General features: G+C 42.7%; 1 protein-coding gene across 1 annotated transcript in view; it reads right to left on the reverse strand.

Moving 5' to 3' along the window:
- Positions 1–25,723, reverse strand: part of FGF18 (fibroblast growth factor 18) — a 148,600-nt gene that overhangs the window by 55,239 nt on the left and 67,638 nt on the right. The window contains exon 3 of the mRNA XM_020793672.3: positions 21,886–22,066. Within this exon, the coding sequence (XP_020649331.3) occupies positions 21,886–22,066 (181 nt within the window). The remainder of the gene's footprint in view (positions 1–21,885; positions 22,067–25,723) is intronic.

Here is a 25,723-nt window from a genome sequence, read left to right on the forward strand (position 1 = left end):
AAAGTCCGCATGAATGCTTCCCGTAGGAACGTCAGGTCGACCAGCCCTGAGTATTAGCAGGATGAGGTGTTTAGATGACTGCTGTTACTATAAAATCTGCACTCAAGGTTTGCAAGTTTGTGGGAGCAATAAGTCAAACACTTTGGCTTGCAGCCATGCTCCTGCTTATCCTGGACCTTGTTTTCTGAACCCCTGGCTTTGGACTCTGACTGCTGACTACGGTTTGTGTTTTGGCTTTGGTATCTGCTTTGCAAAGCAAAAAGCAAAGCAAAGTATCCTGCTTATATACTGCCCCATAGTGCTTCAAGCACTCTCTGGGAAGTTTATAAGTTAATTATGCAGGCTACTCATTGCCCCCCCCCCCAGCGAGCTGGGTACTCATTTTACCAACCTTGGAAGGATAGACAACTGAGTCAACCTTGAGCTGACTACCTGGGATTGAACCCCAGGCCGTGAGCACAGTTTTGGCTGCAGTACAGTGGTTTAACCACTGTGCCATGAAGCTCTTCTTTGCATCTTCTGGACTTCTGATATTGGACTGGTTTATTGAACTGTTGCCTTTTGAAACCCCCTGGGAATGTGACATTTCCAATAAATCAGAGAGATGGGAGAATTTCTGCAAAAAGATAAGTATATTTATACACTGGAAAGAGACATCAAGTCCAGTTTACTTGTTAGGAAGATACATGAGGTATGGCAGTTGTTGTCAACTTTAATGTGAATTAATGTGATAGATATTTAGAATTTGTCTACCTGTAACACTCTTCTGGACCTAAGCAGGCATAAAGGACATCAATAGACACAGTTTTTCAGTGTCATAAATGATTCTGTTCATTCTCCCTTTGCTTTTTAGAAAATACTTGCATCATGTTTCCTGTTCTGGTTTCCTGCACACCCATCCCAAACGCTTATCATTTTTCACAAAGTCTTTGCCAACTCCATGATCCTCATACACAATTAGAATGGATATGTGTCCTGCCTTACAGAGAGCAGCTCTCTATTTGAAGACCTGTGGAAGGACAGTCCTCTATTGGATTGCATCCTCTACAGCAGGAATGCACCATACAGTTTGCCAGCCAATTTCACCTGGATAGAACACCTTTGTCTGACACAGGGGTGGTAGAAAGATGCCCATCTTCTTCCATGGGTAGCTGGGTCCAGTGCAGCCCCTCTGTATGGAGGAAGCTAATTATTTATTTGAAATATTTTTAGACTGCCTTTCTCCTTAAAAAGAACCTAAGGCAACTTACATCATTAAAAGACAATACTAAAAGCTAAATATACAAATATTTTTAAAGAATCAAATACCACACTAAAATGGCAAACAAAATCAAGAACAGATTCAAACCAAGGCACAGCCCTCCATTTAAAAATTCATCTCAGACAGCCATTCACTAAGAGAAAGCGTGTCTGGAGAGAAAGATCTTCATCTACTTGCTGAAGTTACTCACTGTGATAATCCTCACCCATCCCCTGTGGTTTCTATATGTACACTATATTCATTTCACCCATTAAAAATAAATTCTAAGCACTTTTCACCTCTCTGAGTAACCATCTTCAGTATTTCCCTTCAGCAGTACACTGTCATCACACAATCTTTCTCTCCACCCTCAGTCTGTCCCTCATACAAATACAAATAATACTGAATTGAGTTATGGGTTGTAAACAAGCACAGGCATTTCTGAGAGAGAAAACTAGAGGATGTTATATTATGATACAAACTTAAGACATTAATAATGCTCACTCACCCTTAAGTACACCGATATTTCATTGCTACATATAACAGTAACAACATTTGTTCATCACACAACATAGTGCTAAACTCTAAACTAGGGCTGGGTAAGGGTTCCTGATTCAGTTGACAACTCAACTCCATGATTCCAAATTCACACCCAGTTCAATCCAGATTGATATGGATCAGATATGATTCAATCCAGACCCTGAGTCCAAAATGTGACTGAAAAATACAGACCAAAAATTCTTCCATTGACACACACACTGGAAAATCAAAATGCCAGTACCCTTTTTGCTTTTTCACACACTTGTATAAAACCTTGAAATATGATAGATCCAGAAGAGAGGATTAAATCCTGATAAATTTTGGACATCTAGCTCCAGGTAGTTTCACATTTTGTTGTTGTTATGCGCCGTCAAGTCACTTCTGACTTATGGCAACACTATGAATGAGTGATCTTCAGAGTGTTCTCTCCTCAACAGCCCTGCTCAGCTCTTGTGGACTCAAGTCTATAGCTTCCTTTAGGGCAGCCGTCCTCAACCTTGGGCCTCCAGATGTTCTTGGACTACAACTTCCAGAAATCCTGGCCAGAAGAGGTGGTGGTGTAGGCTTCTGGGAGTTGTAGTCCAAGAACATCTGGAGGCCCAAGGTTGGGGACCACTGCTTTAGGGAATCAGTCCAACTCATATTTGGTCTTCCTCGTTTCCTGCCGCTTTCAACCTTTCCCAACCTTCCAGAGAATCCTGCCTTTTCATGATGTGCCCAAAGTAAGACAGCCTCAATTCATCATCTTTGCCTCCAGGATTGATTTAATCTAGGACCCATTTGTTTGCTGTTCTGGCAGTCCAGGGTATCTGCAAATCAGTCCTCCAGGACCACATTCCAAACAATTTTCCCCCTGTCAGATTTCTTAACTATGTAGCTTTCACACTCATATGAGTGTGTGGTGACTTGAAATATAAGAATGCAGATGGTCTAGGTTTTGGTCTTCAGTGACACATCCTTACATTTGATGATCTTTTCTAATTCTTTCATTGCTGCCCTTTCTAGTTTCAGTCTTCTTCTGATTTCTTGCTGAAGTCAGGCACCACTAAATTTACCTTTTAAACAACAATGCTTAAAAAAAAACACCATGCACATTCTGCTAAATGTCATCCTGATCACACACACACACACACACACACACACACACACACACACACACACACACACACACACACACACACACACACACACACACACACACACACACACACACACACACACACACACACACACATAGTGGACCAAAGCAGAGAATCCTGGATGGGAAGACAGCCAAAGAGGCAGAGCAAAGTAACAGGCAGCAAAACGTTGAGGCAAGCATAGTCTTCTTAATTTATAGCAATATGTTAGAGCTCCAAAGTACATTATTGGGATTCAGATGTCAAGTACTCCCATAGTACAGCAAATACCAAAAAGTAGTGATAAAAGGTTGGCTTATTTTCAGCTTGGTGAGCAATGGACAGAAACAAAACAGGCAACAGTGGCTGACACAGGTAGGCAGACAGGACGGCTAGCAGGAGAAGAGATCAAGCTGAGAAGACCAGCAGGCACATCAGTCAAGTCAAACCAAGATATCCTTCTAGGCTGGCACAGTTTTGGAGGCACCATGCTAGTTCCCCTAAGAGCATCTCAAAGGTTCAGAGATGGGAAGTACTACACCAAAGAGCCCAGCTAAGAGCATCCAGTGTAATGGCCAGTGTTGAAGGCAAATAGGCGGGCCTTGGGCAGCAGAGGTATTTGGCAAAATGGGAAGGCAGGCGAGTGAGGATGCAAAGCTGCTGGCAGCTAAATCAAAGTGGAACAGCCTTTCCTGACAGGCACAGTCTGCATAGTCATAGACACAGAACTGTTGAGTTGGAAGAGACCCCATGGTGTAACCTTGTGCTCATACAGGATTAATATTGGTCCCATAGGAATGGAGGCACCCTTTCACCCTAGGGTTTGGAGCTGGAATTTTGCGCAGAAGAACCAACAACGACCACTTGGCCACCCACTGCCACTATCTCATCAAAATGTTTAGTAAATTGGACTGGCCTTGGAGGCAGCTACCCTGCAGCCCAGTCCTTCCCATCCATCTCCTCCATCCTCATCTGCCTAAGCATCTTGCCGTGGCACTGAATGGGAACAGTGGTGGCAGCTGTGGCAGCAGCAGCTACTAGGGGGTTCAGTATTCTTTCTCCCACCTTATGGGTCTTGCCTTTCCTGCCTGGCCTTTCCTTCCCTCTTGAACAAGGCCAGTTGATGATGATGCTTCAGATGCTTGCAAAGACTGCTGAGGCTGTGGTCTGCTGCCTGTTTATCCCAGCATATTTGCTACCTACAAAGAAGGCAGAGAGCAGTCCTGGGATCGACTTCTACCACAGTATGACCTCAGGCAATGTTCTGCCTTTTCTGTGGTGGCACAGGTTCCTCACCTTCTATCTCAGGAGCTGCCTCCATCCATGTGCTCTCGCTGCCTCCTGCCTGTGCTCCATCTTCAGATCAAGCAAGGCCCTCCTGACAATGGAAGCAGTCTTGCTTCCATGATCACCATCTTGAATCTGCTTGTCCAGCCTCACCTAAATTAGTGGTTCCTACAAGGGTTACTCAGAGTGAAAGCAAGCCAGTCTGCCTCCCTCTGGCTCTATGGGTACCATGCACATTGGTACTGTTGTTGCAGAAATTCCTCATGACTGATGAAGTTAAACTAAAGTTCAGGCACAATTGTAAATGATATATATGCTTAGCTAATTAGGAGACTTAATGTAAGTTTAATCCAGTGTTTCCCTAAATGAAATAAGATGAATGAAGTTAGCAGGAAAATAACAGTGCTTCACAATGTGAATCAAAGAAGAAGAAGAAAAACTTGCTCTAAAAATGTGGGGGGGAAAATAAATGTTCTTCTTTGAAGGAACACAAAAAGGAGTAGTACAAACTCAGAGGACAATGAACAACCAGACAGATCTGGAAAAAGGAAGAAGAATAGTGTGAGATAACAGATGCTATGACTTTAGTGACCTTGCACAATCTCGCCATATAAGCACAGATTCAGCGAAACTCTATTTAGCCGCAAGCAAACTCACTTCCTCTTAAATTACTTGGCAATAGTAAAGGTTTTCAAAGTGTTTCACTGTGGAGAATAGGTAGGAGAACAAGGTAACTGGAAAGGCAGGGAGCAGGTTGATCATAGCTTTAGACTCTTCCCACCCCTTAAACAAGTTTTCTCTCAACCCAGGTTGCAGATGGAGGCCAGCCATTCAAAGTCAGAACATTTTTTTTAATCACTGGGTTAGTGCAAGCCATTCTGTAATCCTAAATGGCTCTTTGGAGCCCCAGTGATAGGTACTTCTTTAAAATGATGTGAATGTAAACAGTCTTAAGAAAATCCTAGGAGAAAAGCTCTGAGCATCAGACCTGTTTAGCCCAAAAAAAGAGAAAAAGTCACATTTAGAAGGAAACTCTCCTCCCCACCGTCAGTGAATTCACCAGCATTAGTTGGAACATCTTTGCCACACCAAATGCTCCTAACCATCCAATTGTTACACAAGTGATATTCTTACCTCTGCCAGGTTCAGGGCAGCACAAGGCCCTCCTACCACTTGAAGTGGGAAGGGAAGCACCACCCACGCCACCACTCCCCGTGACAACTCCCTGGAGGCACCGTGGTCCTGCTCAGCCCACGGCTCCTTCCACTGTCACCCATTCCCTGTGCCTGAGATGAAGGACTTTGTGTAAAGCAGAACTGGCACACCTCAGAGCTCACACAGGTCTCTGCGGGCCTGGCTAGTTTCAATTGCCTGACTCTGAGGGGGTCTTTCTTCAGACCCAGGCATTTGGAAAATAGCCTGCTCTGGGGAATGGTGTACAAAACCAACTACTCTTCAGAGTGGTGGTGGTTGATGGTTGTTGTTGTTGTTGTTGTTGCGGGGGCAGCCAAGGTCCAGGTGTAGCAGCAAGAGCAGCAACACAATGGACAAAGCATACTCTGAAATGAGGAGATACTGACCAATGGCAAATATAGGGCCACCCTGGCTGAACGGCCACCATTAAAGCTGGGCTGGAATGTGTTAGATGTGGTACCACTGCCACTCCCCCACCAACCCTAGTCAGAGTTAGCTACTGGTGAAAGATTTTAGAAGTTCTTGACCAAAGACACCGGGAGGGCCGCATACTCTGAAGCCCCTTCATTAAAAGTGCCTGCTCACTTCTGTCTGTAAACCAAAACAATGCAGTAAAAGCCATGCACCAAGAATCTATATTGAATCTGGGTGGAAAGAATAATGACTCCACGCGGTACTGATTTTCCAGTTGTAAAGGGCTTCAAAGGCCACAGAAATGTGTATCAGCTCCTGAAATAAACCTAAAATTGCCCCAGTACAAAGCCTAATATCCTGTTTGAATGTAACATCAACAGCAAACAGCAAAGCCTTTCATAATCAGTGTGTAAGGCAGGCCTCTGGGGAAATGAGCCCAACTTAATCCCAACACCACAATCTCCCTCCCCCAATTTAGATTGATTTTTTCCAGTGGCTATAGAGCTTTAAATTTAGTTGTCAATAGAATAGGAGTAAATTCAATCCTACACCAGCTATTTGCCGGGGAATGTGTCACCCTTGAAAAAATCAAAATGCATAAAGTCAATTAAAAATGTAGCTGAATTGGCCAATAAAATGTAATACAAACCTAGCCACTTATCAGGATGCATGAAGCATTCTATACTGAATGGATGCTGTTATTAAATTGATCAATTTATGAAAATTATGAAACAGATTATTTTCAGCTTTTTAAAAAAAATCAGCAGGCTGTTCACCCTCATACGGGTTGTGCTAGAAAAATGTATTATAAGAAAATACTTAAGGTTCAGAAACAAGAATTCAAACCAAAAAAACAAAAAAACCTGATTTTGATCCAAAATGATATGCAGCCCAATCTTATGCATGCATCTTAAATCTTTACTTTAGAATAAAGTCTCCTGGGTTCAGTGGAAGATCCTTCACGATTCTCTTACTGACTACTTTGAGGTGAAGCTCATTGTAACATTAGAACCCACAGTGGGATCAGAAACATGAATACCTGGAAAAAAAAATCATGCTGACTTACTTGCGTCTTATTCTCAAATAAGTGTGAACAAAAATGCATCTTAACATATATTAATATGCTAATCATTTTTGAAGAAGTTACTTAGTTTTTCAGGCCAACGTAGAATGTTTAAAACTTCAGATGGGCACAAACTGCCAAATCGGTGTTGTGTGTTGGTTTCTTTCTCGGCCAAACAAGTTTTTGGTGGTTCCCGGCCTTGTCTCCTCTGGCAGGTGCCCCCTCAGAGGAGGGGGCAGGGCAGGGAAGCCAGGCCACTGCCTCTGAGTGAGCACCCACTGAAGGAGGCAGGGACGGGAAATGCTGAACACCTGTATGGCGGAGGAACTAACTGGCATGAAGCACTGGTTCAGCAGTTTATGCCCATCTCTATTTGAAACATTTAAAAAAACAGTCCTAAGCACACCAGAGACAGGAATAAACTCCACTGAACACAGTGGGCTCATTTCTGAGTAAATATGCACTGTTTTACACTGTCAAGGGATGTGGTGGCGCTGCAGGTTAAACTGCATAAACCTCTGTGCTGCAGGGTCAGAAGACCAAGCAGTCGTAAGATCAAATCCACGCGACGGAGTGAGCGCCCGTCGCTTGTCCCAGCTCCCGCCAACCTAGCGGTTCGAAAGCATGCAAATGCAAGTAGATAAATAGGGACCATCTCGGTGGGAAGGTAACAGCGTTCCGTGTCTAGTCGCACTGGCCATGTGACCACCAAAACTGTATTCAGACAAACACTGGCTCTACGGCTTGGAGATGGGGATGAGCACCGCCCCCTAGAGTCGAACACGATTGGACTAAATGTCAAGGGGAACCTTTACCTTACACTGTCAAAAGGCATACAGTGTTGTTATATGTAATATTGACCAAATGGGTGGTTTAAAAGTGTAAGTAAGGAAGTAAGGAAGTAAGGAAGTAAGTAAGTAAGTAAGTAAGGAAGGAAGGAAGGAAGGAAGGAAGGAAGGAAGGAAGGAAGGAAGGAAGGAAGGAAGGAAGGAATTTATCAATGATAACCCAACATCTGCCCAACTAAAACTGCCTTGTTACATTGAAATATATAGCATTAAAACATGCACTGCAGTTCTACCCTTTGGAGTAGACATGACTATTATATTCATATCCCTGGGGATACACATATGAATCATGGCACCTTCCCATTCCCTCCCCCCAGAACCAGCTGGTCCACTCATCGTTCACTGCATGGCACTCAGCTCTGTCATTGTTGCACCAATCTTGGAAGGAGCCGGGCTGGCTCTTCCCCACCTCCCTGTGCAGCGGACACCACTCAGCACTCATCAGCTGAGTAGGGAGACTGACTCCCCATCCTGCCCCCATGTCAAAGTGATAAGTTGCACGGGGAGGCAGGGAAGAGCCTCATTGGGTGTCTTCCACGATTGGCATAACAACGACAACAGAGCTCTGTGCTGTGTGGCAAACGGTGAGTGCACTGTTCGTATCCCCAGGGATACTAATACTAATATGCCATGTCTACTTTGGAGCATTATGCTTTCTGGTGTAGCATTAAGCACTGAATAACTTGAACATTCAACCTCATGTCCAGAACTAAACTGGGAATGTAGATAAGACAAATTACCCATTCTCTAAGACATGGATGATTCCCCATACCATTCTCATGAAATTTCACGGAAATGTCATTTTCTCTTAATCTTCCCTAGCACTTCTCCCAAACAAGAATATTCAAATTCACCTTGACATGTTACTTTTTAACTTAGCATGAACTGCTGCTCTAGCCAACAGGACTGCCCCATGCCATATTTCTGGCTAAAACGGAGCACCTATTAGCTCCTTATCAAGGTGTATTGTGAGAGCCAGTGAAGTTTAGTGGGTAGACTGTTGAACTCAGACTCAAACTGAACATTAGACGTGGAGCTCTCTTAAGAGAAAAAAATATGTCTGTTCATCCTTGCATGAACCTGGCCATTTCTGCATATTGCAAACTGTCCTGCTCTCATTGTATGATTTGTCAATGGCAGATAAACATGGGTTTCATTTTCATGTCTGATTTCTCAGACCCATTGCTCTAAAGAAGTGGTTCTTAACCTTTGTTACTCGGATGCTTTTGAACTGCAACTCCCAGAAACCCCAGTCAGGACAGCTGGTGGTGAAGGCTTCTGGAAGTTGCAGTCCAAAACTCCTGAGTAACCCAAGGTTAAGAACCAGTGCTCTAAAGGGAGTACAGTGTTGCCTTGCATTACGATGTTAATTCATTCCAGGAAAATCGCTGTAGAACGAAAACGTCATAAAGCGATTTTTAAAAGCCCATAGAAACTCATTAAAACCCGGTTAATGCATCCCTGTGGGCTGGAAACTCACCGTCCAGTGACCATTTTTGCTGCCTGTGCAGCGAGGAATCCGTCGCATAAAACAGCAGGTGGACATTTTGTTTACCCAGCGGCCATTTTGAAACTGCCGATCAGCTGTTAAAAATCATCGCTTTGCGAGAATCGGGGAACCGATCATCGCAAAGCGAAATTCCCCCATAGGGAACATCGTTTTGCAGTCGCAAAAACATCAACGTCAATCGGTTTCATTGTTAAACGGAGCGCCCATCTTGCGGGGCACCACTGTATATGCCTTTAGCAAAGACATTGTGATAGATTAAAATACTCACTTGTTTGACATGATTTGGCTATCATTCCCACAGTATCCTAAAGGCATCCTTTCAGAGCCAGCTTCTATGCATCCTAAAAGCCCTCAAAAGAGCAGCTGCATAGACCCTCCTCAAAGAAGGCCCATCCATGGTAAGCTAAAGCTGGGGAACATTAGATTGACTTGTCTTTAGGGGACTGGCCTTCACATTTTTGTAAATCTTCTTGAAAGATAAATCATGACACTAACAATATTTGTATTGATTATTTAAACTGGAGCTGCAATTGACTCCATTGTCTCACTTCCTCTTAAATTGCTCACAGATGGGATCCTGTTTCTTAGGCTGCTATTCTAGAGGGAAATCTTAAAACCACTGTCTAGAACTATACATGCATGCATGCATGCACACATGGACAACATTGTTAACCAGATTTTAATTGCCTTTAAGATATTTGAATTCATAATTTTTCCTACACCGGAGTTCAACAAGTTAAAATGAGAAGGTCATTTCTAACTTCGTGTCCCATGCTATGCTTGTTAGTGGATGTCCCAAAGTAATCATCTAGTGCTGGCAGGGGAACGATAATTTAGCAGCTGCATGGGGAAAGTGCAAGAGCTGATGAGAGAAGGTGAGAAGCATTTTAGGAACTCTGGCCCATCTGTCATGCCAAGACTTTCTCATACCTCCCATTGTTTCTCATCGATTAAAACAGGCAAATGCTGAAACCTTATTCTTACCACAGATAAGTACCCAGGACAGTTTTCATCCTATTGTTTACCGCTGAAGTCTACTCTGCAACATGGCATTTATCTGTTCTACAGTGTGTCCTGCTCTCCAGTGATTTGTTGTGCCAAACACGGTGATGCCAATTTTAAAAACTGCACTGTAAAAAAAAAATACCGGAGGGTTAACCAGCCAAAATATACTCCAGCTATTAGCAACATGTGAAATGGCCATCCAGACTGGAGCTTTGGAGCATGACCTTGCAGGCTACATCTCCCAGAATACCACAGATCTGGCCGAAGAGCACTGCCAGCGCTAAACAGAGCAGTGTACTTGTACTACACATTAATTCTGTATGTGTTCATTCACATGTCCATTTAGTTCCATTTCTATGTGAATCTCTGGAATAGTTTTTAATGTGTTAAAAAAAATAATCTCCTGGTAACAAAGGACAAAATGAAAATGAGCTAGTCTGGGGACTGAGTAAAAGCCAGAATGGAATGGAGCAGCTCGGAATGGGATTTCTTAAGCAAAATTGCGGCTTAAAATGGTGGAATGTGATAGGCCAACAACATGGATTGGCCCGTGGAGATCCAAGTCCCACGCCCCAGAAAACAACAACATTCATTAAGGTGACCATTAGACGGTCACTCCCTTACCCTGACCTACCTTACAAGGATGTTGTGTGGATAAAGGTGGAAAGACAGGACCCATGAGCACCACTCTGACGTCATTGGAGGGCAGTCAGGATAAAAAACTGATGAATAAATATGTCAAAAGGTAAGATGGGGGTGTGCTAGTGAGAAAAGCCAGAAAACAGAGAAAACTGGAGCACATACAACCTCTCTGTTTTCTCTCTCCCCCCCCCCCAAGTATACAAGTGCAAAAGGCAGGGAAGGTGCAAACATCTGGGGACTTCTCGCGTTTTAAATGACCTGAATGTGATACGTACACAGATAAGGCCTGACATTCAAACTACCCTATAGCTGGATTTTATATGTAAGTGTGTCAGAGGCTTGGGAGGTAGGATAGAGCAGCGCCTCTGCAGGCATGATCCCACAAAAGGCTCGGTAGGACTAAAACACACTGTCACCCAGTTCGTCTTTGCCTCCAGAATCAAGAATCTTGAACAGCTGAAACTTTGTCCAGAAGAAGGTCTACTAATTAGTATCAAAGCTAAAGGAGGGAGAATGGGAGAGCATTATTTGCATGCATTATACAAGCACAATCTCCCAGTGGGTGCAGCTATGGACAGTTTGGCTTCATGTGCATGGGTCATAGCATGAAATGCCAGAAAGAGAGAAAGAAAAGAGGAAGATGGAAATCAGCACATCTTGAGGACAGAGACATGTACAAGTTACTTTAACCAGATTACATAATACATGAATGGGATTTAATTCAGCAAAATGTGCCCATTTAATAAACAGGGGTCAAAAGGACTGCCATTTTTTTTTGCTAACATCTGGAGCTCTTAACTGTGTGAGCAAAACTTCATCAACAGATACAAAAATGTTTCCTTATTATAATTTGATAGAGATTTGGGGGGGAATTGTCATATTTTGGGTATGTGTTGTCTGATATGTTGTCTCCTTTTGCACATCCCAGAATATGCCAACTACGTGCCTGAGATGATATTTTTGTTAGGTAAATGTTCAATGCCTCTTTTGTATGGATGTGAGATTTTTCTATAATATATTCCAACTCTTTATATTGTAATAAATGTTATCGTTTTAAAAGCACAAAACGGACACACACAAGTTACAGGCAGATATATATCTTCCTAGAGACAATAGTAAACTGGATTTCCATGTTAAGATTTGTCCGTATTATGAGTGCATGAGAGTGTGGTGATGTTATTGTGCTGTTATGAGCAACTTAACATTCTACAAGGCAATTTTAAAAATGGAGGCAGCCCAAACAAATAATTTTACCTTTGAAACTGGACTTTGGAGAAGCAGCAAATCTGGCACAGATTTAGCAGATAGTCTGCTCTTGCTTGGCGTCAAGTTTGGGAAAGTTTTGGAAAGAGGGTTTGAGTTATGATTTTTTTTTTTTAAAAATCAAACTGTTATTTAAACCATTTGCCTGCAGAACGTGGAAAAATTAACTTTTCAATACAGTGCCCAGAATCTCCGAACCATCCAAAAAGTAATTTTTCTAAGCTACATACATCTTCTCCTGTCATATGTGAAGCAACTCTCTGGGCGCACTGCTTGTTATTACATGATATGCTTTCCAGGGACACACATGCTGCTGTCCAGAAGCTTTTGTGCCAAAAGCCAACATTCAAAATAGAAATTCTCTGTAGGCAAATGCATTTTTCCCCTCTGAGTGTATCTGCACAAAGGCAGAACACAGCAAATTAAATAAAGAATGAAGTCCTAAAAGCACAGATGTTTCAAATAAGATGATTACGGCACATTTTTAAAGGGTGGCTGAACCTTTCAGAACAGAATCCAAGGTGATTGTAATTGAGTCCTTCCCCTAACCCAGCGAATCCTGGGAGGTCCAGCTCACTTCGCCGTTTGTGGTTCAACAGAGCGGCCTGACTCTTAGCCTGTGCTTCTAATTCATATCACTACACCATCATTCTTGACATCTTTCTACCACTTTGAAAAGGAGGGGGGCAGGGGGAAAACTTTCCTACCAGACACCAGCCGCACCACCCAGATCTGGAGAAAGCCATGTGGGCTGAGGACCATCAGATGCTGGAGGAGAGAAGCAGCCACAGCAACTGGCTCAAATAGAAGCTTTCCTGTCTCTGTCCAATCACAGATTCTCTTCCCCCCCCCCAATCGCCTGCCCATCCTCATATGGCTGCCCATCTGCCACAGTAATTGATCATCATAATGTTGAGGTCATCTCTGCCCCCAGGCAAAGTTTGTGAAAATAAATGGCTGTGCGGAAGCGAGGAGCAGCAAAGGTCTTGAAAGGAAGAGGAGGACAAGGAGAAATATTTAGTTGAAGAGGGGAAAATGGCCATTGATCTGATTCCACTCAGTAAACTACAACTGAGAGTGACTATAAAGGGTACTTAGTGATCCAGAACAGTTAGGCTGTTTGCATGTACCCACCTCCTAGAAAGAAGTGCCAGTTTATAAACAGCATTATCATTTTTTTTAAGTTTATATTTCAACTCTTGGTCTTCTGCTCCCGGGGGGGGGGGTGGAGGCACAGTGCTTGCACCCGTTTGTTGCCCTGAGGAACACTCCGGTACAGATCTATCAAATAGATTTAGGATACTGGCAAAGCCCCCTGCTAGTGGTCATGGGAAATGACATGGGCTTGATTAGGGGAGTATGTGGTCATCCAGATGTTTTTGGACTCCAGTTCCCATCAACCCTCACCAGCATAGATACTGTTGGGGGTATTAGAAGTTGCAGTCCAGCAACATCTGGAGGGCCACACATGCCCTAGCCCTAGGCTAGCTGGACCAATGGTCTGATTCAATACAAGGAATCTAGATATCTATGATAATAAAGGAGAACATGTGTTGCTGGCTGGCTGGCTATACTTATTATAGTTTTGAGACATTTTACATTTGCTATGGATAGTAAAGTGTCCTTGAAGATCTGTACTTGGGCCTTTGTTCGTTTGTTTGTTTGTTTGTTTGTTTAAAACTCACTGATTAATTTTGATCCATGAAAATCTATAGGCTACACTATCAGTTGAGTCACTAGATGGCAGACACTAGCCTCCTCAAGAGTGCAAGGATTCCATGGAGGCAAGAGAGTTCATGAAGAGCAGGGGTCTTCTCAAGGACAAAAGGCTTTGAGGCTTGATCCTAAAGCTAGCAGCTGATTTGGGATGGGTCATCAAAGTACAAACTAACTTCAGGCTTCTCTTTAGTTCTGGTTTTTCAGCTCTGGAGCGACACAGATCCTATTTCAGATGCCTGATGAACTTTGGTAATTTTTGAATCTTGAGTGAATGAGTGAGTGAATGAGAACTCTTTGTGCATGGTATGTGATAATAGTGGTGAGAATAAGAAAAGATAATGACTGTATTAATACTTGGATTGGCAAGCAAAAGAGAAAATTTGAAAGAAAAGACAGTTGCCATAAAGTTGACTAAATTTTATCTGAATTTTAGCAGTGATGCCCTTTTGCCTGTTAAACCATTAGCTGATCTGAATTTGCAGCTTTCATTAAAAAGAGAAGATAGGTTTCTCAACCATGCTGAAGCCAAGTTATGAAGCAAAAGTAAGGTAAAGGTTCCCCTTGACATTTAGTCCAGTCGTGTCTGACTCCAGGGTGCAATGCTCATCCCCATTTCCAAGCCATAGAGCCAGCATTTGTCCGAAGACAGTTTCCATGGTCATGTGGCCAGCGCGACTAGACATGGAACGCTGTTACCTTCCCATCAAGGTGGTACCTATTTATCTACTCGCATTTTTACATGCTTTTGAACTGCTAGGTTGGCAGGAGCTGGGACAAGCGACGGGAGCTCACTCCGTCACGTGGATTCAATCTTATGACTGCTGGTCTTCTGAATTTGTGGCACAGAGGCTTCTGCGGTTTAACCCACAGTGCCACCACGTCCCTATGAGGCAAAACATGCAGTCAAAATTATTCCAAATAGTTTTGCAGAAAATGAAGTTGCCACTGCCTTTCCTTTGCCCCGCAAAGGAAAGTGGTAAGTTCTCAGTTATTGCAGGAAAGGGAAAAGGAAAGAGGAAATCCAAAATGGTGCCATAACTATGATTTTTGCATCACTGGCTTATTCTGCCCTCACCTCCCCATTTTTAGCAGAAAACAAAGGAATCAAACTCTTGTTTCAGCAGGAGGGGGGGGGAAACAGAAATAAAAGTGACAGGAACCGTGAGAGAGGATATATAGACAAACATGTATGTATATCTGGAAGTTGCTATGACTCAACTCCCAGATAACTTCACCTGGATGACTGAGAATCTTCACAGATGTATAGGTACATAAATACATTGATTTGTCAATTCAGGTGAAATCTTAGCCAAAACCTTTAAGATTCTCTGTGTTGCGAGAGATTTGTGGAGCTGAGAGTCTTATGGCAAGAGATCTATGGTGTATTCCAGAACACACCACAGAAGTGTTACAAAGCCATAGAATGATCTGACCCTGTAGTTCAGCTTATTAAACACTGTTTCAGTCTTTATGGCATAGTCTTGTTCTTATTTCTGCCAGGGCTGCGGGGGGGGGGGGGGAAGCTGGCAAGCAGGGGCAGTGAAGCTGATTTTATTTTTGTTTCCTATTCTTCTCCACCATTGTTTCCTACCCACAGAATTTGAGTCCCATTATTGTTCAATAGTGCTTTAAAGACTTTTCTCACTTCTTCACTAACCGGGACACTTTCCATTGGCAGCTAAAAATTCTGCCCCCATCCTGACTGTACTGAAGGTAAATTAAGGCAGCAATCTTCAGTATATAAACTCTCTGCAGAGTCAGGCAGCACTGAATTATTTGCATGAGCTTCCTAGGAGTGCCCATCGCAAGACAGCAGGATTGATAACACATCCCATCACTCACATATTTATTTATTTATTTATTTATTTATTTATTTATTTATTTATTTATTTATTTATTTATTTATTTATTTATTGGACTTATATACCGCCCCATAGCGCTACAAGCACTCTCTGGGCGGTTTACAATTTAATTTTGCAGGCTACACATTGCCCACCCCCCCAGCAAGCTGGGTACTCATTTTACCGACCTCGGAAGGATGGAAGGCTGAGTCAACCTTGAGCCGGCTACCTGGGATTTGAACCCCAGGTCGTGAGCACAGTTTTAGCTGCAGTACAGCATTTTAACCACTGCGCCACAAGGCTCATATGGTTGTCTGCAGTATCCTTACCCTTGGCCTCAACCACAGGTAAACTCAAATTTTGGGTACAAAATCACAGAGTCCGCCAAGCATTTTAGGTATCGAAAGTGGGGGGTGGGAGGACTCCCCCTCCACTCCTTCAAATGACATCACTTTTGTTCTTTTCTTGCTTCCTATATTGGCAGATTTAATTTCTGCTACTTCTGTCATTTCCATGCAAGCATATGACATTCAATTCTACTTACTAATTAATTCTGAAAAATGTTTTTTTCTACTTTAACCTTAATCATGCTGAAACAACAATTTGTGATCTAGTGAGTTTCATATCAGATCCTCCATACATTTTATGCTTATGTCTGTGAACCTTTTCCTGCTTTTAATGCCTTTTAAAACTGATTGTTTGATTAAGGATGTCTGATTATCTACTTCATCAGGTTGTTGTATGGAAGAAGCACATATACTACCTTCAGATCACTGGACAAAGAGCTATAAATGTTTGTTTGTTTTTATCCAGCCTTTCTCCTTGAAAGGAGCCAAGGCAGCTTATATCATTAAAAGGAGAATATTTAAAAGCTAAAAACAGTAGGTATACAAATATTTAAAAATAATTTTTAAAGTATCATGTTAAAAACAGTAAACAAAATTAATACTAAAAACACATTTAAAAGCAACAGAGCACAACAATGCAATTTGGAAAACACCTATCAGACTGCCAGACACTAAGGAAAAACCTGACTGAACAGAAAGGTCTTTGCCTGCTCATGGTAGGACAGCAAAGCTGGGGCCAACCTGGCCTCCTGTGGGAGGGAGTTCCAGAGTCTGGGAGCAGTGACAGAAAAGGCCCTTTCCCATGTCCTCAAGCATGCTGGTGAGGGTAGTGGGACTAAGAGAAAGGCCTCCCCTGATTATCTTAATGCCCAGGCAATTATAAACAAGTAATCCTATATTTTAGGAGTAGGCACCACTGAATACAAGCATTTTTCTTCATGAGTAAATTTGGAATTAAAAGTGGAGGGAAGAAGCTGGCATTATTAGGAATGGGGAAAGTGGAAGCAAAATAATAGTTTTCTGTGGGGTGCACAGGAAATAGTGGAAAATTCATGCATCTATTTCCTTCTGTCCCAGTCTCTAAACAGTAATTGTGCAGGAGTGGTAGAACCATCATTGGGATTTTTCTACTTCTTCCTTGTAAGGTTTATTGTGGTAATCTAAGTTGAACAACCATTTAACATTAGCATGATTTAAACATTTCTCTCCAATTTAAACTAATTAGACTTTTTATCTCATTAAAAATGAGGGGTGGGGGTAAAAATTGAATGAATGAATGAATGAATGAATGAATGAATATAAATAAATAAATAAATAAATAAATAAATAAATAAATAAATAAATAAATAAATAAATAAATAAATAAACTAAACAATTAATTCTTTTCTATAAACATTCCCATCTCTGCACTAAACACCTTAGGCTGCAACTTGTTCCCCCCACCATTATCCTCATGCCTGCAATAATTAATAATTATGTGCCATCAAGTCAATACCAACTTACGGCAACTCTTTCTGGGCGGTTCTAGGCAGAGAGTACAGTACTCAGATGTGGATTACCATTCCCTTCCTCTGGGGTTCCCTGGGATTGTGCAGCTTGTCCAAAGCTTCAGAGGCTGGCTGTTCCCTTGGGAGCTACATTGGGGAATCAAACTCCTGACCTCAGGTAAAGAGCATTTGCAATGAATCTAAGAAAACCCAGCCTTCTGTTTTATATCTATAACTGTAATTATATCTCAGAAAAAGTGCTTTGACATTGTGGGGTGGGAGGGAAGAGCTTTGGAGTGGTGAATTAAAAGGGAAGGATTACTGATCAACCCTTTTATGGCCCAGAACATGATATGCACAATAAGCACATAAACTGCATGCTGTCCAAAGTGGTTGCCTCAGTATGGGGAAATGCAATGAGAACTGTGAAGGGGTGGAAAAAAACCCTGGCATTTCTTTAATGCGGGGAAGATACTTAGGTAAAGATAATGGTTCCCCTTGACATTTTAGTCAGTCATATTCGACTCTAGGGGGCGGTGCTCATCCTCGTTTCCAAGCCGTAGAGCCAGAGTTTGTCCAAAGATAGTTTCCGTGGTCACGTGGCCAGAGTGACTAGACACGTAACACTGTTTACCTTCCCACCGATGTGGTACCTTTTCATCTACTCGCATTTGCATGCTTTCGAACTGCTAGGTTGGCGAGGAGCTGGGACAAAGCGACGGGAGCTCACTCCGTCGCGTGGATTCGATCTTACGACTGCTGGTCTTCTGACCCTGCAGCACAGAGGCTTCTGCAGTTTAGCCCACAGCGCCACCACGTCCTCTGGGGAAGAGACTTACTAGAGCGAAATTCTGAACAAGCATTGTGGTGGACAGAAAGAAAGACTAGCAAGAAGAAAAAAGTTGGGGAGAGCAGAGGAAAAGTGTGAAAACTGGTAAAGCTAAATGAGGTACCAAGGTACAGAAAGTACACCAGAGCATTAAGGGTAAACTTTGATGGATTGCCTTAAATTTTTGGATGAGATAAAACTTTTCAGGCAATGTGAACAAATTAGAAGACAGGCTAAAATTTCAAAATAGCTAATCAATAAACTGAATTTTAGGCAAAGAGCAATGGAAGAGTGTGAAACATAGGATCTAATGCATAAATATAGCATGATAGATTACTGCTTTGATAGCTGGATTATTAAGGAGAATATAATGGTTATAGCAATTTGAATGATGGAGTAATACAGATGGCAAATGAAAATTTAGATTTGACTACCAGAAGTACTGCATTCAAACCTCAGAAAAACAAGCAGCCGGCCATTCTGCTTAACCACATGGGCACTGGATGGTATTCCAATCCCGCTTTGTGAATGAATCAAGTTTGTATAATCCTAGCACCCTGCTGGAGGAGAAACCCAACAGTAAAGTGCAAAGGAACCATATAGAATATAGAAAGTTCCTTTACCCTAAATCTGATTTCTGGTCCATTTAGCTCAGCATTATCAAAGCCGGCAGGTAGGAGATGACTCTCCCTTTTTCCAAGCAGGAACTTCTACCACGTGGTTGTACCTGGGCTGAACCAGAAATCATCTGTATGCAAGGTGTGTCCTCCACCACTGAAGTTCAGCCCTGACCCTCCCACTTCCATTATCTAGACTTCCCCATTGTTAGGGTTTCACGCGGCTGTGCCATCAGTGTAACCTCATTCCCAGTTGTTATTTTCATCACATCGTCACTCTCAGCAGACTATTCAGGTATGAAGTCAAACAATAAACAACACAGTCCTATCTTGGACACAGGAAACTCTGGTGTTACCTTTTAGGATAACACTGAAGTCTGATACTTTGAAATACAATCTCCCACCCATGAAATCCAAATAAAGCCCTTTCCTATCCTGGGCAGTACTAGCCCTGAGAATGAACCCCACACAAAGAGTGAGCAAACAGTATAGAATGTCTCCTCTCTTTTGTGCTGCCAAAATACAGTGTTTCAGCTTACACGCTGCAAACCCTCCTATCTACAGCATCAGCGTGAGATACCATGTAATGTCTGTCTTTCCTCTCCTTTTTAAAAAGGCCATGTAAGCAAAAGAATTAGTCAGCCATTTCATATTGTTATCCTTAATGTGAAAAGCCAACGTCTTACAGAATTACAAGATTAAAATCTAATTGATGAATAGGCAGTCACTTTTTAAGTACTCTGTCCAGACATAATCTCTCATTGACCAATTAACTAAAAGCACTTCAGAAACATTAAACATCCTGCCGCTGTGAAATATTTGGAAAGTAGTTAGTGTTATTCATCTAGATTGATTAATATCCAGTTAACCGGATCAAAGTTCCTTTCAGAGGCAGTACATTAAAGTGATTACCCAAAGTCAACTGAATAGATATTATCATAATGTTTGGTGTGGTTGTTGTTGTTGTTTTAAACCATGGTGCCAAGTTTACTGCAAGAATATTTCGATGTTTCAAAATGCTTTAAATGCCTGACTGATCAAAACCATTGTTGCATGCCTCCAATGAACAGTGAGTGCTCAGAAAACAGCAAGAACTACAGAAGGTTTTGGATCATAGAATGATGATGAAACACAGCAATCCTCAAAAAAACTCTACTGACATAACCAGGTAAGAGAAATAGGATCTCCGGTTTGGTGAAAAAAATTCTCTCTCTCTCTCTCTCTCTCTCACTCACTCACACACACACACACACACACACACACACACACACACACACACACACACACACACACACACACACACCATTAACACTGAAGCATTACTCTGGGCACTCTTATCAAAATTACTGTCCACAGAATCCCGTCACATAGAATTTACAGCTACTGCAAAGCATGGAAAACAGTGGACACTAGCCACAGTAGCTAGAGAATTCTGGGAACTGTAGTTCAAAATGGTAACTCTTCCAACCACCATTCGCAAAATGATAACAAGCAACGGAAAATTCCAGAAGCGGACTCCTTTTTCATCAGTTGACCACTTCTTACCATGCAAATTAGTTCATTTTGTTAGCTGCTTTTGCCTGACGTTGTGAATATAAATATAAATTTAAAGAAAAGATGGAAATGAAAAATGAAACATTGAATTCAAGTTTCAGTTTTTGAAAACTTTCCATTCTGAACATTAAAAAGTGTCTAAATGTTGGTAATGTTTTTAATTGCCTTCTATGTGCTTGCTAAACATTAGAAGTTTCCCAGGAAAAAAAATCCAAAACATGAATGAAGCCACTGTGATTCAAACCCAGATTTCTACAGTTTAAGAACTCTGATCCCAGAACTCAAAGGAACTAATCTCAGTTTTTGCTCTCGTCCTCAAACACATTTTAAAATGTTAAATTCTTCCTACCCTGAATGTACATTTTTAATTAACTGATAGAACAAAGTGAATTGAAATAAAATTCTCACATTCCCCAACTATGATGTCCTGAGGATCATTTACACATATAGCCTTAGAAGGAGATTAAAAGAGGCTCAGAATGGACACAGCATCAACATTCAGAATTTTTCCTGAAAATGTCTTCCCTTCCTAATGAATACATCAGCAAGTCTTGGGTTTCTGTTTACTCCAGATCTTTGCTAGACTGAGTAATGATAGCTATTCTTAAGAAAGGCAAGGAGGCAACCTATTCTAGACTGATCCTCCATCTTACAGGATCAATCAGCTTTCTTCACAAAGAGTTGTCCAGGTTCAAATTTCTACTCAGCCAGGAAGTTCCCTGGCTGACCTTGGGCCAGTCTCCACCTCTTTCAGCTGCACTTACCTCACAATGTTGTTATGAAGACAAAATGAAAAAAAACAAAAAAACAGAGAGAATAATGTATGGTGCCTTCAGGTCATTGGAAGAAGTCACAAAACAAATATAATAAACAAATGGAGATATGATCAATTGATTGAAATAATAACTCTAAGCACAAGCTGGGGTATTCAAATGGGTAAATTAACCAGTCTGAGAGGTAAAAATATTTGTCTCTCATGTTCACGTTCTTATTCCACTAGTTAAGCAGTTCATCCAACACAGGATGGAGGATGTTTAGCTATCCAGATGCATTTGGGCTCCAACATCCACCACCACACATGGTCAACATTGCCAATGGTTGGGGATGATGGGAGCTGTAATGCAAAATCACTTGGATGGCCATAGATTCCCTGGCTCCAGCTTAAGCAATCAGATTCTCATTTGTCCTCGTATTCTGGTTTCCCCTCCCACATCTTATAGACTAACTGCCCACTCATTCGTTCATTAGGCTAATTTGTTCCACATGTCACAGGGGATGATGAAGGGAAAGGAATCCCCTCTCACTATGCCCACCTCCCAAAATACACACACACACTGGAAATAACAGGCAATAGTAAATACTCCTACCATATTTGTCTCCATCTTCTCCTTTGGCACTGATCCGTCTCCCTAGCACCTGGATATGTTTCCCACTTGTTCTGCTGTACAGCTGGTAAAGCCTCAGCTGCTTCCTGCTTACATCATCTCGTGCTCTTGTTTGATTTTCCACATGTATCCGAAAATCCACATTTTCTTCAGGGACAAACATCTAAGTTTTCAAAGAGGGGAGAGGGGGACAAAAAGTAAACCAAAACAACATATTGAATCCACAGATTAAAAAAGTAGCATTAAGCAAATTTCACCTTATTACAAGAAGCTTGTAGGGTGGGCAACTTGTAACCCTCCAGAAGTTGGACTGCAACTCTCGTCTTTGTTCACCATTGGCTAAGCTATTTAGGACTGATAGGAGTGGCCAGTGGGAGTCTCCTACCACAAGTTCAGGGTCAAAGGTTGCCAACCTGGGACACACCAAGAATTTATTTGGGAAAGATAGTCTGCGCTGTACCAAGAGTTAAGTTCACACAAGCAAGGGCAGGCACTGTCTTCAAGAATAGACATGTTGGAAGTCCTCCACACAGCCTGCTAGACTTCTCCCACTTCCCCAAAACCCCTGTCAGCCCACCTGTGGTAACTGCCAATGAGCTATGATGCCTAAATGAGATGAACGTATTCGGATGCAGTAAACATCTGAGAAGCAGATTCCAGACATAGGAAAACAAGGGAGAGGTGTTACCCTCTGAGAGGAATTTGCTTGCTCTTACTATTACATACAACTCCAGATTCAGACAAGGAATGTGCCCAATCCTAGAAATCTAGTACAAGAAAATGTTGACATTTAGCTCCACACATCAACCCACCCAGAATAATTTCTCTCAACATTCCAACTATGGCTTTTCACTGTGTAGTTTTTTTTCTTGCCCCCGCCAAAAAGGGGGGGGGGAGAGAGATTCTCTCCAGGATTCTGTCAAGTTCAGTAATCCTTCCCTCCATCTCTCCACAAGAAGCACATTTAGTTCTAAGCCAGCAGAATTAGCTGATTTTATTTTAATCATTTATTGCTTAAAACTAAACAAAAAAGCAAATGTATTTTAGTTTTAGTACTGCCTGCCATCGGAGTGCATATCATAAGAATAGAATTCAAAACTAATTATACCAGAAATCAGCACAGTCTGGAGACACCGTGTTTCCCCCCGAAAATAAGACAAGGTCTTATATGAATTTTTGCTCCAAAAAACACATTAGGGCTTATTTTCAGGGGATGTTTTATTTTTGTTCATGTACAACAATCTACATTTATTCAAATGCAGTCATGTCATCTTCTTCTGGTTGCTGTACAATGGAGGAGGGTGGAGTTTCACTAAAGTAGGGCTTATTCTTGGGGTAGGGCTTATACTACGAGCATCCTGAAAAATCATAATAGGGCTTATTTTCAGGTTAGGTCTTATTTTTGGGGAAACAGGGTAACTCCCTTTAAAAAAAAAATACAGTCTCAGAATCTCCTCAGCCAAGCTGCTACATGGGGAATTCTAGAAGTTGCTGCCTCAAACAACAGCATTTCTCCTAGGGGTCAGCAATGGAGAAAGCAAGAAATTGGATGAATCCAGTTCTTGTTGGACAGCTTGGCACTGCCAAGAGATCAGTCAGCACAGGGAAACACCCGAAGGAATCCTGTCTCCGGGTCATTAGTTGACAGTGGCCCAACATGGCGATACCTCCTGGGCAGGTGGGGTGACAACACCATGGGACTTATCACTACAAGGAACTGAGCAGCTGGCTGCTGATAAGTCTACATGCAGAATATCTGGCAAGAAAGAGAAGAACAACAGGGATGGAAATGAGTACAGTGTTGCTTCCTGGATTGTGCCCACTTTTCATTTGTCACACGTCTCCTTCCTTTCTTTATCTAGATCTGAAGTGAACAAAACCTCTGAGGGGGTAAGAGGTTCAGCTCTGGTGGGGCCTCAGCTCTCCTTCACGGACAGGATGAAATTGAAGGACTGTGGCCATACTCCCTGCCATCATTAAAGGCCCCAGCCAGAGTCGTTGCTGGATTTCTCCCAGGCTAGGAACCCCAAGCAGAGCACACTCGGCCAATGTTTGCCCAATCAGCTGCATCCCAACGTTGGGACACTGCCAGTTCCAAGATTCATGACTAAATCCATGGCCAGCTTTGCTCCTCCTCCATCTTCTCCATACAGAGAAGGATAAGAGAAAACAGCTGGGAAGAGTCAGAGAAAACAGATGTGGGCTGAATTAGGCCCATAAAACAGAGATTCCCTAAACCTGACCTAGGTGTTTGTTTTTATCATCATCTTCTCTCTATCTCAGTGTCTGCCATGCACTTTCTTCCATCTCCCCCTTTTCTTCTTCATCTTCTCCTTTGCCTAGCCAGTGGTGTTATCACTATTAGCCTTCCATTAATGGGGTTCCCTGAAATGCCGTGGGCTTTGGAGTGAACCATTAACTACCTTCCATTTTTCCATCACCATCCCATCCTCTTAATCTGCTCTGATGTCCTGTCAAAGCTACCTGCTATTGTTCTTCCCATGTTCAGCCCTTCAGCTTCACTTTCAGACTGCCGATCTTTGAGCAAATCTGCAGAAGGTCACCCTTTTAGGCTTGGTATTTTCCTAAAACATTCGTAGGCAAGTGTCTCCATTACCGTAACCTCTTCAGGTTCCATGATTCTCTAGGGCTGCTCTAAACGGAAGACCTAGAGTAACTTGATTGTCAGCCTCACAGCTCTCCTCTCTTCATTGCCTGCTGCCAGTTTCACTAGAAAGAGAGATACTGGCCATTATACTGTCATGCTGATGCTGCCCACCTGAAGTAGCAAAGGCTGTTACGACCTCATGCTAGCACGGCTTACCAGAAAGAGAAAAACTGGTAATTGTGATCAGTTCCTGTTGATGCTGCTTTCCTAAAACAGAGGCTAGCCTTTGTGCTGATGGCACCTGCCTGAAGGGGAGAGAGAGACAGACTCGTCATGGTAACGTGGCCTAAAGGAAAGGCAAACCATTGTGCCTTCATGCTGATCCTGCCTACCTGAAGGAGACAGAAAGAGACACAGACAACCTAATTTCGTGCTGTCCATTAAAGAGAGAGACTGGTAGCTGGGACCTGCTGGTGACCATTAGAAGGAGAGAAACATGCCCTTGTGATATCACGGTGGTTGGGTGGTTAAACTATGGCACTCCAATCAAGACTCTCTTCATGACCTGAGTTCAATTCCAATGGGCTCAGGTAGCCATCTCAAGGCTAACTCAGTCTTCCATCCAGTTGAAGTTGATAAACTGAGTACCCAGCTCGCTGGGGGTGGGGGCAATGTGTAGCCTGCATTATTAAATGTTAAACCAATTAGGAAGTGCTCTAAGCCAGGGGTCTCAAACTCAGTTTACCTGGTGGCCACTGGAGGCAGAGTCTGGGTGAGGTTGGGCCGCATCAGATTTTCCACAAGAAAAGCTTTGTTAAGGCCTTTTGTGTCTGAACAGGGAGGCTCTGTCCACTGACTGGCTGTTGTTTATCCTCCTTCCTCCTCCTCCTGCCCTCAGCACCCTCCGGTGAGAGCCCTGCCCTGCAGCAGGACAAACAGGGTTGACCCAAGGTTGCCCGCTCAGGATGACCCACAGCCGCCGATGCAGGAGCCGCTTCTGTTGCACCCTTTTGCTGTGGATGGGGCACCAGGGTGACCAGCCTCACCAGCGGATCAGGCCAGCTTGCCGAGGGAAAGTGTGCCAAAAGCCATTCGCCACAGTCAGCGGACAGAGCCTCCCTGTTCAGACACACTATATCTGGGTGAGCATTCAAAAGCCAAGGACAGAGGTAAGGTGGAAGGGAAAAAGTGGCTGTCTTTGGCAATGGCTCG

Source organism: Pogona vitticeps, chromosome 1, assembly GCF_051106095.1.
Source record: "Pogona vitticeps strain Pit_001003342236 chromosome 1, PviZW2.1, whole genome shotgun sequence".
NCBI lineage: Eukaryota > Metazoa > Chordata > Lepidosauria > Squamata > Agamidae > Pogona > Pogona vitticeps.